The 16,679-nt window shown below is 41.0% G+C and overlaps 1 protein-coding gene across 2 annotated transcripts in view; it reads left to right on the forward strand.

Annotated features, from left to right (window-relative positions):
- The window catches only part of Arhgef38 (Rho guanine nucleotide exchange factor 38), a 113,407-nt gene that overhangs the window by 81,550 nt on the left and 15,178 nt on the right, over positions 1 to 16,679 (forward strand). For both annotated transcript variants that reach the window (XM_021159127.3, XM_085835511.1), the window contains exons 6-10: positions 2,780 to 2,979; positions 5,677 to 5,810; positions 9,992 to 10,096; positions 11,444 to 11,560; positions 14,665 to 14,976. In XM_021159127.3, coding sequence (XP_021014786.1) covers positions 2,780 to 2,979; positions 5,677 to 5,810; positions 9,992 to 10,096; positions 11,444 to 11,560; positions 14,665 to 14,976 — 868 coding nt within the window. The remainder of the gene's footprint in view (positions 1 to 2,779; positions 2,980 to 5,676; positions 5,811 to 9,991; positions 10,097 to 11,443; positions 11,561 to 14,664; positions 14,977 to 16,679) is intronic.

The raw sequence follows: 16,679 nt of genomic DNA on the forward strand, positions 1-16,679 counted from the left end.
ACATAAAATTTAGGATATTTGTGGACATAAAATAGAAGAAATTCAAAAAATTATAGACCGTATTTTTCCTTTTATTATCCCTCCACTTAAAATATATAAGCATCTTTCATGTAGAATATTTTTTTCTATTTTCCACTCTAGTTTTTACATTGTCTAAATATTATCTTTTCCTACATGTTACTGGAAACACTTTGCAGCAACACTGGAAACTGTTAAAAACCAAGCTGTGTTTGAGTAACCTGGTAAAGCCCAATAGTAATGTGTGATGAGCTTAGTGTAGCTGTGTCTATAACTAAACACTTGCCAAGCGATTTGCCATTCAAGAGGAAGCTGAAATGGTATCATGCATTAATGGTTGCATTCAATTTGTTGCAATACTGTGGGGTACTGTTATACATTTGGCTCCTTACTATGGGGCAGGCAGGTGACAACTGGCTGACATGGGGATACCATTCACAGGACTCTGCCTTCACGATGATCAAGACTTAATCTCTCTAGGAGGGATTAATTAGAAATGGCAGTGAACTTTGTGACACCAAGTGACTGGAGTGTTGTTATCTTACAACACATCCTGTATCTTTTCTTCCATATTGTAGTCTGTCTGATGCAGATACCAGAATGTTATCGATCATCATTTGACAAAAAAAAAAAAAAAAAAAGACATTGAAGCAGAAGTGTCTGGGGACTCTCTTTCTGTCAGTCACTTCTCAGAGTTCCATTTAAGATGCTTTCAAGAAACAATAGTCATTTCTAATTATCATTTGAAACATAAAACAAATGCACTAGAGGTTTGCTGCCAGAGACTGACGGGAAAAGGAGGAAGGAGAGCACGTGAACTCAACTATGGGCTCAGACTGGCCTGTGACAGATGTAGATACAGGAGGATGGGCAGCTCATAATACAACTCTCCCAGTTCACACGTCTGTGCTTCTTGATGTTGGCTTTCTCTAGATTTTAATATATAATATATACACATATATATATATAATTATGTAAATAAATGTTAACAGTTTTAAGTATTTGTACTTATCTTGGATACCATTTTTAGTGGTTTTTGAATGATTAGATAAATTGTGTTTGTAACTAATTAAAGAACAAGCTCACAAGAAATTCTCACTATGTCACCAAGATGCTGTTCCTGCCTTGTTTCTTCTTTCATATGATTTTCTCCATAGAAGTATAAACTGTAGTGAAGGGGAAATCTCTGCTTTGATATACTAAAAAAAAAATGTTGCCTGCTACTGACACCCCAGCAATTAAACTCTTTTAGTTGGGTTTTCAGTGTAATTAGTCATCATTCATCCACTTCATTCAGTTCTCCTGGAAGCCAATGGTGTTTCTCTCCTCCCATCCCTGATCTCTTTTTCTGTCTCTTGCCTCTTCTCTCTGTCATCCCATCCCATCCCCTTTATATTCTTGTTACTTAACAGACTTAAAGTACAAGAGAAAGTCTATTAAAGAACTTCTATTTTCTTGCAAACCTGTATTTTGGTTTTCCTTTAAAAACGTTGCCCTTCTGTTTGTTGTAATATTTCTATATTAGGCTAATATATATTTTAGGATATAAACAAACTCCTGCCTTTGTTATTGATTTATCCATTTTGAAATATAGAGGGGAATTTTTCAAAGGAAAACTAAATCTCATGGCAGAAAGTCTGGAAACTCAGTAATTCCTTAGTCTAAATATGAACATTAATAAAGTATAGTCACTGTTGAGACAGTTGTGACTGAGAAATTCGTCATAAACTGGAAACTTGGGAAATGAAACGATTGCAGATAGTGGTAAGAGAGATGATGAACATAGAATAGGGAGGTGGGATAGAGAGCTGGGTGTGTGCAAGCACATGTGCTCGTGTGTATGCACATATCCATGGCTTGCACATATCCATGGCAATTAAAGTCCCTGAGTTTCTCATTTGTCAAATGAAGAATTGAACTAGATGGTTTCTAAGATGCCTTCAGACATATAATTTTTCAATAATTTCAATAATTTTTCATATTCAATAATTTTTTATATTATTAAGCATCTTTAGTCACTTTATTTTTCAAATTACGTAAGTATTGTCTATCCATACTAGTATTTTTTTAAAGTAGAGATATGAAAAAAATCCACCTTTTAAATGGGATTTTAAAAGAGTTATTTTCCACCATCATTATTTGTCTGTTCCTAAATTGATTTTTAGAAGTCACTGTGGGCTGAAAGGTCAGAGGCAGAGGTTTGGACAATGGCTTGACTGAACTGATAGCTTCTTTCTACTGCACAACCTAGGTCGGTGGGAAGGCTCCCATGCTGTCTCCAAAGCACGTGTAGGAGTGTCAGGTGTGAAAGCTGGCTGTTGCACAGTGACACAGTGAGCTGTTGGCAAAACCTCACCTGTAAGAAAGTGATGGGGAGGCATCATGGGGCGGATAGGGATTAGGGAGCAATGGTAGCAATAATTTGAGAGCTTTTCAGCTTGGTGGAAAAAAGAGGAAAGAGTTTAGTTTTGACAATGTTTTTTCAGGTGACCTATTTGGATTTTTTTTTCAATAAGACTTGATTCCACACACACACACACACACACACACACACACACACACACACACTGGTAATAGCAAAATTACAATGAGAAAATTTACATTTTTCTTGGTTGTTGTAGAAAAACACATCCTGACGCTGGTATAAAGCCTAGCGTACACACTGGTCTGTAAGTAAAGCATACATAGGTGCTTTTGGGTAGGCAGGAACTAAAAACAAAACAGTAAACGAATGTACGGGTATCAATTATGTCTGTTGTAGAGGCAAGCCGAACCTGCTGGACATGGGCTCTTTGATGATCAAACCCATTCAGCGAGTGATGAAATATCCCCTGCTGCTGTGCGAACTCCGGAACTCGACCCCACCCTCCCACCCAGACTACAGAGCCCTGGGCGAAGCCTTTACTGCTGTGAAGGACATTAACGTTAACATCAATGAGCTGAAAAGAAGGAAAGACCTAGGTAGGTGGAAACATGAGGGGCTGACTATTCCCCACGATAGTAGTGTTCCCTGTGTGCGTGTCACAGTGTTTGAACAGTTACTCAGCAGCGACCACAAATGTGATGATTTGAAATCCAGGGTTAGAGTGTGTGTTTGCCTGGATAACTAGGTTCAAAAAAAGACCATAAAATAGACACAAAGCTGGTCATTAAAACCAATCCAACAGTGTGCTCAAGTACTTAATCTCACCTTGTCACCGTGTTCCCCATGGTATACTGCGGGCACACAGTCCTGCCACTAAATATCTGCAGAGAAAGGAGGAGATATGGCTCAGGATCTACAGCCCAGGGAGGCTAGTGCAGAAAAGGGGCCAGACCAGGGCCAGGTCTGTGTAAAGGAATCCATCTGGTACGTTTGACCCATTTGATCCTGACACACATGAAGAGTGGGGTGGAGGGGCAGGCTTAATTGTTTCTACAATTAACAACCGATTCCTAACTATTTTAAGGTAAGATATTACACTTAATGGCCAATATTAAGTATAGTTTCAATATACAAGTTCTAATTCCATGGACCCCATGTTTCCCAGGGATTGTAGGACTGCATTCGCTCAGTGAGCTCAGTGCTCACAAAGCTCTCAGTCAAGTCTGTGTTTCCAATATAAGCCAGCCTGGGCTTTTTAGTGAGACTGAAGCCAGCCTGGGCTATAGAGGGAGACTGAAGCCAGCCTGGGCTATAGAGGGAGACTGAAGCCAGCTTGGGCTGTAGAGGGGGACTGAAGCCAGCTTGGGCTGTAGAGGGGGACTGAAGCCAGCTTGGGCTATAGAAGGGGACTGAAACCAACTCAACATTTAAATCATGACAAGAGTTTCAAAATAAATGGTGCAATGACTTCCTCTTCTTTGGTTTTATTTTCAAGTATATAAAAAGCAATGTATTTGTTTTAATTAATTAAAACTATAAAGAATAGAATAAAAGAGTAAGTAATAATATAAAAGATAGCTGTACTGGCTGGTTATGTGTGTCAATTTGACACAGGCTGGAGTTATAACAGAGAAAGGAGCTTCAGGTGAGGAAATGTCTCCATGAGATCCAGCTGTAAGGCATTTTCTCAATTAGTGATCAAGCAGGGAGGGCCCCTTGTGGGTGGTGCCATCTCTGGGCTGGTAGTCTTGGATTCTATAAGAGAGCAGGCTGAGCAAGCCAGAGGAAGCAAGCCAGTAAGGAACATCCCTCCATGGCCTCTGCATCAGCTCCTGCCTTCTGGCCTGCTTGAGTTCCAGTCCTGACTTCCTTGGTGATGAACAGTGAAATGGAAGTGTAAGCTGTATAAACCCTTTCCTCCCCAACTTGCTTCTTGGTCATGATATTTGTGCAGGAATAGAAACTCTGACTAAGACAATACTATAGGCAAAATGAAAAGACTGTATACATAGGATGCCTGACTAGAAGGTATTGTTATCATTTCAGAAATAAGAATATTCTAATAAAAGTCAATAAAAACCAACAATTCACAGAAATCTTTGGCAATAAAAGGGGGAGTGAAAAGTAAAATTCACAACGACATCTTTAATCTCTTGAATCAGTGAATGCATGCCACTGGACAGCACTATTCAATAACATTTCTATATTTGGTCTTAGACAAAAAGCAGGAAAATATTCAAATACAGATTTAAAGACCTATACAATATTCAAACAATGGATAACAAATTGGATTATGCACTATGATACCATGAGAAGATTAAAATTCAGTGACATAAAATATTGGTAGTAACTGATTTAATCACAAAGGTTTTTGGAAAATTGTTTTGTTTTATTTTCTGAAACATGGTTTAACATAGCCCCAGGCTGGCTTCAGGCTCACTATATAACCCAGGCTGGCTTCAGGTTCACCATGTAGCCCAGGCTGGCTTCAGGCTCACTATATAGCCCAGGCTGGCACTGAAGGTCTTGATCTTCCTACCTCTACTTTCCAAGTGCAAGATTAAGGTGTGAGGTACTAGGCTTGGCTCAGCCTTGAGCTTTGTACGTTACCATCTTACATCACTTGAAGACGGTAAATAGTATGTCTTGTAAAACTCCACATTCGCGATTGGCTTAATCCCCATCAACAGTGCCTGCACATCTACGCCCTTAGCCACACTGGTTGCATCAACATTTGGAACAAGGAGAGAGGTAATGGATTGTTTTAAAGACAAGCAAAACTCAGATGATACTCATCTGACATCAAGTCAGAACTCTTGAAAATCCAGCCTAGGGTTTGAGTCTGGTGTGTGATGGGCGCAGTTGTCTTTTCATTACTTGGCCTGATCCCCTACTCCAGAGACCCCCAAGATAATGGGCATCATTAGAGAGAGAGGTGCGCTTTTTATTTCTAATACAAGGAATTTTCTTTTTGCTTTTCTCTGGTACTGAGGGTAAAACCCATTGTCTTAACCTGTCTAGGGATTTCTTTAAAATGAGAAGTAAGTTAATCTTGACCTTGAATAGCCTTGAGTAGCTATGTCCTTGAAGAGCTGAGTTTCTGAAGGTCAGCAGGTGGAGTTCTTGGACAGGCTAGGCAACGGGGGCAATGGGGTAGTGGCCCCTGAGGAAGAGAGTTAAAATCCCCATAAGTTCTGTCCTCAGTAGAAACATTGGTCTTGGAAACTCCAGTGGAGTATGCACTCTGGCTGTACACAGTCAGTCACATCTCCCACTGCTCTCTTCCCTTTCAGTTCTAAAATATAAGAAGAACGAGGAGGAGGAATCCCTCAAAGACAAACTATCTAAACTAAACATTCATTCAATTAGCAAGAAGTCAAAAAGAGTCACAAATCATCTGAAGATCCTAACCAGAGGAGAGTCACAGGTAATTTTTCTTCTTGGACCACCTTCATTTATTCAGAAACATTAACGCTGCCATTCTTGGGTGGGTGGGTGGCAGGGCTTGGCTTTGCTCTTCCCGTGAATCGATCTAGAATACAAAACAAAGTGAGTGCCCCCAAGATCATTCTTTTGGGGGTCGCTGGGGGCCTAGAGGCTTTAATGCCATCTCAGCATCCACTGGGAAGGCAGATGGAGGAGAGATGAGACTGCATGGCCTGTGCTTACCAAGGGAGACCTGGCTCTCAGTTGCACGCAATCTTTCTCTTCAGCATGTCGTCGGAACTTCGTCTTCCATCTCAGTTTTATTTCTGCTTCAAAGTTTTTTTTTTCCATTCCCTCTGGGATTTTCTTTATTTAATCTAAAAATAAAGTAGTATTTAGATGCATAATTCAGCTTGGTGACCTTGGTGCTCCAGCCCCTTCTCTCCCCTAGACTCCCTAGGTGCATAGTATATTACCAACTGCTGTCCTTAGTCAGCCCTGTAACACACCTTACATCTTAATCTCAACCTCTTATAAATAACAGAGTTTTTTTTCAAAGACTTCTCAAGGGTAATCTGCTTAATAAGAAGCACATGAGATATTTTCAAAGGACAGGTCCTAGAGTGATACCTAGCTCCAGGATACAGCTTAGAACCCTGTATTTACACAGACATCCCAGGAGTGTCTAGGTTAATGAGTCTGAAGTATGCAATCATGAGAATGTATATTAAGAATGAAAGATAGAAAGTTCCTGGCCTGGTGATGTGACAGGCTACATTGTCACCCTTTTCTTCTCATTTTCCCTGTGGCTGCACTGACCTTGCCACTTGTGGGACACAGAGTCAGTGCCATCATTGTTTTTATTTCTTTATAACTTTCTAGGGATTCACCAGGTCCATCCCCAAAAGAGGCTTGATGTGGAGGTATAATGAGGAAAGTTCGGGACGTTAGTGGTAACTGATCATGAGATGGATAATTGGGATGTCTCATCTAAAGACAACCGTAATAAAATCAAATTGGAAGTGAGTTTAAAGAGACAGTAACCCCCCCTGTAGGCATCTATAAATGTGGTGCAGAAATTCTCTTCCAGGCTTTGCAATTCTGCTTCTTGCTCAAGACAGTCCTGTCGAATAGAGCAGACAGCTTCTAATCTGGGGCAGACTTTTGTGGGGGCCATTATATTCTTTCCCATATTTATCATCAGCTTTTTATTTTTTTTAAACCGTGAACTAAAAGTGAATTGTAGCTAAAATAGCCTGAAGGAATATTAATTAGATTTTTCCTCTTAATCTTTATAGAGGATGGCCTGTCAGCAATGAAGCATTTCCCTGTTAATCAGAAAATCAGCTGCATAGGCTGGACTGGAGGAGAGATAAATCTCAAATCAATCAATTTTGTACTTGTCAGCAGCTCAGGTGAAATATTAGTGGAGCTAGAGTGTAAAGCTATTACCCAGGAGGAAGATTCTATTCAATCCATCACGTAGGTATTGAATTCTCGTATACCAGGCACTGTGTGAGAGATTGGGACTACCGAGATGAACAGGTATAGATTCAGAACTCAGACTGCTTAGTTTTAATCCCAATAATATCTATAAATACAAGTTTCTCGAACTTGCTACTTTAGGGCAAGGACTATGCATCTGTCACAAAGAGATTCTCAAACACAGCCCAGCCCAGCCCAGCCCAGTCCAGCACAGCACAGCACAGCAAATGGAACACAACACAGCAGATAATGCAGAGGGTACCAGTCAAGTCACCACTCGCTCATCTCTAATAATGATCCAAGATGTGAGCAGATGGGATCTGCTTCATAAAAATCTTCCAGGAACCCAGCTTGCCAAATATTGTGCATTGTTTTCCATAAACATATTGTCTGCAGCCGCTTGACTGAACCGAGGTCATTATTGTGTCTCTATTCAAGTCCCACAGACAGTGTCACAAGGCTAAGACTTAGAAATGGAAGACACTTCCTTTACACTCTATTTTCCCAAATCCAGTTATGGGGCTGAGCTATCTGCAATGGAATCTTGGAAGTGTGGTCCCTGCAGGGCAGCCATGTCGATAACTTAATCTAGTGTTGCCAACTCTACTACTGGAAGGACAATAGGGGAATATTAACATCCTCCAAAGCATCTGTTTCTTTATCTCTAAAATGGAATTAATCATAACTCTTGCCCCATAGAGTTGTGTAGGAATCACAGTGATAAAGTGAATGAAAGGTTTTTGTGCAGTGTCTGAATATAATTAATATTTAATAAATATTAGCTATTGTTATTTTTAAGACAGACTTCTCAATCTTTAATACTTAGAATGTATCAGTGGAGGAAATTGTTTAAATAATTAACTAAGGTTAATTATTAAAGGTTAACTAAGGTTATAAAAGCACATAAGAAGGGAAAATTAATTTTGTTCGATGTGAAAAATATTAACAAAAGTAGGATTCACAGAAGGGGTGACCCCTGAGTCTAATCCCCCAAATAGTCAGAATTCTAAGACAGAAAAGGAGAAACATATTCCAGCAAAATAGCATGAGAAAGATTTAGTTATGGGCACACAATCTTGGGCAACGTTTCTCACAATGCAATCCTAAGGACCTACTTCAAAATTATCTGAGTCCTAGTTAGGTCCACAAATAAAATATCAGAAGGTGGGATCCTTAAAAACAACTGTCTGAGCAAATTGGTATACACACACACAGAGTTAAAGCAGAGATGTAAGGCCAAGGCTACTGAGCTATGTGCATTTTGCAAAGAATTATGCCTATTTTACTAATGCTTTCCCACACAAGTAAAACTAAGAGATTCAAAAAAATCACACACACACACACACACACACACTCGGTTCTAAAGTTAACTATGTAAAATTAAGAAGCACATAAAAAGAACACAGTTATTATCAACTATAGTAATGAACTACAGACACCCTGCTCCATGTAACATTCGTGTGCCTGTTCCGACAGGTTCACCACTATGGGGCTGGTTCTGGTAGACATTTTCATTGCAATAAATAAAGTTTGCCATCACTAGTGATGTGCATAGCTCTAAAAATTACTTGGTGTGTGTAAAAACATGTTTGAATGCTCAATATATTCCATATTAGATGTCACATGAACACATGTGACAACAACCTTAGCTTTGCAAATGTGCTTCTGTAGAAGAACTAAGATTATAGATCGTCTTTCATGTTTGAGGTGATATGACCACCTTTCTCAATGATAGGACTAAGAATATTTCTAAATCATCCTTGTGAGATAGACTAGGCTATGGGTTCTATGAGCAAAACAATAGACGGTATAATTTGAGTACACAGTATATGTTACTAAAGACTCCAGGGACAGAGAAATGGCTCTGTGGTTAAGAGTACTCTTGAAGAGGACCCAAATTCTGCTCCCGTTATGCACATGGGTCAACACACAAGCTCTTGTAACTCTAGCTTCAGGGACTCCAGCTTCAGGGGGGATCTGATACATCTATGCTCTGTGGGCTTGTGCGCACAGCCATACACAGTCCCTCCACATGCATACGATAAAAATTAAATATTAAAAGAAATAGAGAGGGGACTTGTACAGGCATTCAGTCATGAGTCTGAAGTCCTGCAGTATCCATACAAAAAGCCACATATGTTGATCTGCCCCTTCGACCTCAGCACTGTAAGAGGCAGGAATGGTAAGATCAGTACAGCTTGCTCCTCAACAGCGACAGGTTCAGTGAGAGATTCTGTCTCAAAGGAGGAAGGCAGAGAATGATAGACTAGAATACCTGATGTCCTCTCTAAAGACAGGGGTATGTGACCTGCCCCTAACACATGTGCATGCACACACACATACACACACACACACACACACACACACACACACACACAAGAAGATGCAGGGAAAGGTTTTACAGTCCCATGGCTACTTTGACATCAGAGAAAAGGTACAAAATGCCCAGCAAATGACGTTCATCACATGACTTGTAACTTTAACTGGACTCCAGTTCCTGCTCTGTGCAGCCCCAAAGCATTCTGTTGTAAAAGTCAGCATAGCACAGAGCATTTTCATACAGCAAAGGATTTTTTTCCGTCATGTGCTGGGCCAAAGTTACTGGCCATTTAAATTTTTTAAGATTTATTTTGTACCACTTTAAACACACTAGATGCCTTTGAGCTATGCAACTAAGTGATTTCTTGTGTGTTTTAGGTGAAAGACAATACCTTTAACAGAGAAGAAAAGCTTTTTAGGTCACTAGAAAAGACTGTGAGACTTTGTGTGAAGAACATCTCCTCCTGCCTTCAGCACATAGAGGTGGGTGAGAGGCAAGTGCTTCTGCGGGAGTGCTCTGGTCCCCATGAGTGTTGTGAGGAACTGTGACTCCTCCTGTGCATGGCGATACTAACTGCATCAAACATGGGAGCCTGCAACACCCAGATAAGGCAAGCTATAGAAACGCTTGGTCTTTGCCCAGCTTCCTGGGCTCCAATCCAAATCACCATATAGTTGGATTTTTGCTCAGATGCATGTCACACGAATCCCCCATCCTGTGTTCCTTATAACAAAGAGGAGCCCATGAGCCCACCTGTGATGCATGTGAGGCCTGAGCTCATCAAGTGAGACAGAAACTGTTCTTGCCCGATTTTACCAACATAATCCTTTGTAGTACCTCAAGTAAGGATAAAGGGCAGAACAGAGGAAAATAAATTGAACTATAAAACAAGATAAACTACTATAAGCAAATGCTCTCCTACAAATGGAGTAGACCACAAAAGACGCCCCACAAATTTCTAGCCTCTTCAGAGGTTGTCTTGACCTACTTGAGAATTCTCTGCTTTCAAAAACCCAAAGTCCGATGCTGCACAATTATACTCGCTGGAAAGGCTGGCCACGGGTTTCTTGTAATGGCTCTTAAAGAGGACACAGTGTCCTTGAAAGCAACTTGACATCAGCTAGGACTGGAAGGATAGGGAGTTAGGAGTTACATGTAAATCAGTTAATTAGCGCACCCTTCCTTTCCCAGAAGTTTTTCTCTTGGATATCTGTTTTTGGAGGTAAGTGCCTTCACAGTTAGGTAAAATATCCTACTAACCGAGCATTAACATGACCAGCTCACTGTTTTGGAGACAAGGTTCTATATTCTAGAAGGGTGAGCTGCATCCATCCCTACTGTCTGACATGACATAGGGCCTTTTTTCATAGCAGGTTAGCAAATCTGCCTGTGTGAAGCCAGCCCCCAGACACAGTTGTCCCAACACAGCAGTGGGAGCCACACCCTTCCAGTGTTGCTCAAGGAGTGAGTGCCTCTTGGGAACATGCATTGATATTTTCAGGGATTGAATCCACAAACATGTGAACACCTTCTCCTCCACCCCACCCCCCCCGGAAGAAAACAATAAGTTCACCAAGAAAAGCCGCTGTAGGAATTGAAGATTAAGAAGTGATGGGTGTGGGAGATGATTTAAGATGGGCTCCTTCTCCCCAAAGAGAACCAGAATCTGTCTAAAATTATGTGTTGGGGTGGGGGGAGAAGGAAGTCTATTTATTTTTGTAGTTCATTTCCTATTTCAAAGGGAAATGTAGGGCTGTGTTGAGGAGGTTTGCGTTGGGGAGTCATTACTTGTGCTGACTTCACTAGAACAGACCCTTTTCCTGTTTCAGGAAGCCACGCCTTTCACACTGCAGAGCGGGGCAGAGCTCCGTGAAATTTCATCCCAGGACGGAGAGAAAAATGGCACAGAACCCCAGGATCAGGTTTCAAAGCCCTACCAAGACTTTGTAAGTTACACACATACACACTCACACACTCTCACACACACATGCCTCACACACACTCACACACACATACACACTCACACACACAAACACACACACATGCTCACACACTTATACTCACACGTTCACACACACAAACAACTTTCTGGAATTAGGTATAAAATATGCACTAAATGCTAATGCCAAAAATTAGGCTTTTGAAAGTAAGGGATGTATTGTAATGGAAATTTAATATGGTCTCACACTCTGCTTCTAGGGTAGTCAGTGCCTGATGAAAAACAGTATACCGTTTAAGTCTGTGTATGACATATTTAGAATATATACATTTGCAAAGCTGTGGTTTTCATAAAGTCCATAGAAATGCCCTGAGACATTACTGAAGGAGAACAGACACTCTGTGTATGTGATTTTTAGCACAATGTACACCAGACAGCAAAGTAAGGCTATTTTCAAAGAACCTAGGAACCCATGCATGCTAGGTAAGCACTCTGCCAGTGTCTAGGGTCCTATATGCCCAGCCCAAATTATTTGTCTTTAAGAGTTTTATATAATATATATTAGGAAGCATAAAGATATTCTTAACTAATAAAATATTTGGGTGGTAAGCTTTCCTGGGTAATACTAATTTTAGTTTTGTGACTTGTATTATTATTTTATAGCAGTATTGAATCTATTGAGCAAAAGTCACAATAGACTACCTCTCTGTGTTGGCTCTGTTGGCATTTGGGCCAGACTCTCTTCACCAAGTGACCCTTGTGTTGGATAATTCTAGCATTCATAGCCTAAGAAGCTCAAGATCTCAGCAACACCCCCACCTCAAATAATATTCAACCACTGATCCCCCCCAAATAGTTCCAAAACTTAAGAAGTGACCAAGCCACGTCCTACTGCAAAACTACTCCAAATATACAGCTGCTTTGGGCATTATGAAACAGAAATCTGGAATTGGAGTCTTTGGATAAATATGATCTCACCTTGCTATGCAGACCAGGCTGGCCTTGAACTCACAGAGCACAGCCTCCTAAGTACTGGGACTAAAGATGAGTGCCCAAATCCTTACAGATATGCCCAGAAGCTAGTCTTCTGGGAAATTCTAAATCCTATCAAGTTGGCAATCAAAATTTACCATTTTACACACACACACACAATTTAAAATTTTAATGCAATATTTTCAAGAGCCTGGGAGATGCCTCAATGGACACCTACTGTGAAGACTGATCATTGGGTTTAATCTCTAGCATCCACACAGTGCAAAGAAAGAACGGACTCCTGCAAGCTATCTTCTGACCTCCACATGCACTCCACGACAAGAAGGTGCCCTCTAACAGGAATGCAAGATAAATACAAATTAAAATATAAAAAGATTAAGTATCACATTATCCCAAATAAAGTGATAGGGACACTAGTCATTCATGAATGGACAGATGGGTGGGTAGGAAGAGAAGCACATAGAGAGATTAATAAACAAAAGTTTTACATCCATAGGTTTAATGGGAAGCCATGACTAGGTCTTGGTAGGTTATTTTTTTTTTCAAGGTTTAATTATAGGAAAGATATTTTAAGAAAGCCATTAACTGTGTGTTCTTTATACCAATTTAAATTTAAATTCGTCAAGCTGATAAATATTTATTAAAACTATCTGAGCATATGCCACATAGCTTCTCCCTTAGCAAGCCTTCTCCAGTATTTGACAGAAAGGAGGAATTGTCCTGTCTACAGGATAAAGTAATATTAGATTTGCCACATTTATAGAGTCACAAGAAAGCATGATATAAAATAGCATTTCACTGGGTGACATACTGAATGCTCTGAAATTGAAATAGTACCTCAAAAATTTACCCACAACAGAGAAGTTATTCGTATCCAGCCATGAATGATACCTTTCTACAAATGCTGTGTAGGACAAAATTTTAAAATATAATGCATTTATCTGTTCCAACTACTGTCCCTCTGGCAAATAAAGTTCATATCTGTGGGGCAGTGGGCATACGCTGCAATCATAGCATAATCTTAAAATTAGTAACTTGTGACTCCCAGGTAAGTAATAAAGGCAGTGACTTATCCAAGACAAAATAAAAGCATTCTTTGCATAGTCCAGGGGCTCATTAAATAGTCGGATGGTATCCATTGATTATTTCATAAACTAAAATCAAATCTAATTTGTGTCAGCTATTCCTGGTGCCACTAACAAATGGGGTTCCCTCTCTTTTAAATTTTCCATGAGTTCAGACAAAGTTATCGGGAACCATTTACATTAATTAATACAGGATGTTGCGTGGGTTTCCTGGAATATCATTGAGGTCACAAAAGATAAAACAACTTCCAGATTCCTATAATATGTGTGATGAAGTGTGAGGCCGGCAGTCATCAGACACAGGATAAAAGTATATTTCAGAATACAGGGGAAAGACACAAGAAAAAAAGAAATTAAATCTAGGATCTTGAGTACTGACATGGGGTCTGGCGCTACTGCAAAGTTTTCCGTTAATGTTTCAGACCTGCCATAATAGCAGTTTCAGACACCAAGTCAGCTGCCCTCAGCCCTCGGATGTGCATCAATACATTTAGTTCTGGCCGCTTCTGCCACAGGAATAAGACAGACATTTAAAGAATCAGTGTTTGCACGGGGAACACAATTCCATCCAAAACACAAACCTCGAGGTTAAAAACTAGGTTTGAAACCAATGTGGAAGAGTGAGATGTAGTCTCTCCTTAGACTGATGCTGTCAGTCTCACTGACAGCAAGACGTGAGGGTGCTGAGTTGGTCAGTCCTTGCCGCACACTAACATTTCCCCTGATGTGATCTGAGACTCCAGCTTGGCTCTGGGGTTCCAAAGGAGGGAGGGTCCTGAAGGAGGCACCCACAGCACGGCCGCAGATAGTAGAGCCATGATGCTGGAGAGCAAGCTTCTCTTGACTCTCATCTTCAGGCTCCGTATTACCGGTTAATAAACCTAAATAAATAAGCTTAGGCAAACCTCCTAAAAGTGAGAGCTTTTTAACAAATAACTGGATGTTGTCCTGTTCCTTTTGAGCTTTAGAGGAGAGAGGGTCACAGAGTAAACCATCCTTTTCTTGCTAATGGGGCTATATTTTTCTTTTGCAGGCAGCTCGTTCTCAGAGACTTATCCTGAATCCCTTGTCAGCCTTGCTGTCCTTATTCCCCGGACCTCAGAAACTCATCCAGAAACGCTATGACAAGCTACTGGACTATAACAGCTCCCTGCCGCGGTCAGCAGCCACTGAATCAGACTTAGCTAAACGAGAGTACGAGGCCCTCAACGCCCAACTTGTGGAAGAGCTGCAGGCTTTCAACCAGGCTGCCAAGACGATCCTGCTGAACTGCCTGTGCAGTTTTGTTACCCTCCTCCGGGACTTGATGCAGGTGGCTCTGCAGGCTTACTCCACAGTCAAGACGGTGAGCACGCTGCCACCCCTGTGTGGGGTGTGCGTACATGTGGCCTTTACATGTTGTTGTTTAAGTATGAAGTCGCTCAGATGTCCTTATGCATCTTGAATCATATAGTTTTAAAGATGCCTTCTGGGTTTTTGTTTTGTTTTGTTTTGTTTTGTTTTGTTTTGTGAATACTTAAAAGGAAAACCTCCCCCATGTAGTTTACACTAGAGGAAGAGAAGAGAGAGTCTTGGTTTCTGAGAAATTGCTAAAATGGTAAAGTCAAATCAGTCAGGTTAGGGTATCATCCATAAAATGATTCTATTCTACGATGTGTGCCTCCACAGTTGTGTTCTGATGTGACTGTGGTCACATGCAATAGTTGTAGGAAATAAGACGGAGACACTGGGCATCCTCCACACAGTGCCTGATAATATCTTACATGACTATGAGGCTCTGAAGAAAAGGTAAGTATACAGTGTTGTGTGCTGCTTGAGGCTAGCCAGCAGTCATATTGCGAGCTGCCTATGTACTTACTTTTCCTTTCACGTTGCTTCCTCTAAAGATGGTACTGGGTTTTTCCCTCTGCCAGTTGCTCCTTTTTTATTTCCTACTCTGAGCTGTTGACTAAATCATCACTGGTTATGGATTCCAGAGAAGACTGGGGGAGATGTTCAGTGGTTTAGTGGGTAGAATGCAAGCATTAGGACTTGAGTTCCTATCCCCAGCACCCACCTAAAGCCAGGCAAGACAGCACACACGTGTGACCTCAGTGATGGAGTTAGAGACCCAGATCCTGGGAGACTGCTCAGCCAACTAGTGTGGCCACTTGGTAAACTCGAGGTTCAGTGAGACACCCTGCTTCATAAAGTAAGGTGAAAAGGGATGGAGGAAGACCTGGGCCCTCTGGCCTCTGCCAGTGCACACATGGGTATGTGCATGCTCTTATGTGAGCAGACATGTGTACACATACTCTCTCTCTCACTCTCTCTCTGTGTCTCTCTTCTCTCTGTCTCTCTGTGTCTCTCTGTCTCTCTGTCTCTGTCTCTCTCTCTCTCCTTCTCACACACACACACACACACACACACACACACACACACACACACTTCTATCAATTGTGTCTTCCTGCAGAAATTCTTCCCAGAGCTTTCTGATCTGCTTTACTCTGTGGTGGTTCCCTTTTATCTGATGAAGAACTCTAATCCTGAGATGACTCTTACTCTGGAGAATTCTTTTACTTTTCTGTGTGGAATATTCATATCCCATGTTTCTTCTTCTTCTTCTTCTTCTTCTTCTTCTTCTTCTTCTTCTTCTTCTTCTTCTTCTTCTTCTTCTTCTCCTTCTCCTTCTCCTTCTCCTTCTCCTTCTTCTCCTCCTCCTCCTCCTCCTCATTATTATTATTATTATTATTACTATTATTGCTTTATACCTTTACTTAGGGGGCGACATAGTTTTCTATAGCTACTAAGAAAGGCAGATTGGAAGACAGATACCTTGGAGCACTGTTGTTTGTTTATACCTGTGGAGTCCAAATACTGATGTCCACATATGCATGGGTATGGGGTCCTCTGCTATGGCACTAGAAACCAACCAGTGGCCACATTCCTAAAGAAACCTCTCTGTCAGTCTCTATCTCTGTCTCTCTCTGTCTCTCTGTCTCTCTGTCTCTCTCTCTCTCTGTCTCTCTCTCTCTCTCTCTCTCTCTCTCTGTTCTGTTAATAGCTTCC

This window comes from Mus caroli, unplaced genomic scaffold, assembly GCF_978045245.1.
Source record: "Mus caroli unplaced genomic scaffold, Mus_caroli_1 scaffold_3, whole genome shotgun sequence".
NCBI classification, from domain to species: Eukaryota; Metazoa; Chordata; class Mammalia; order Rodentia; family Muridae; genus Mus; species Mus caroli.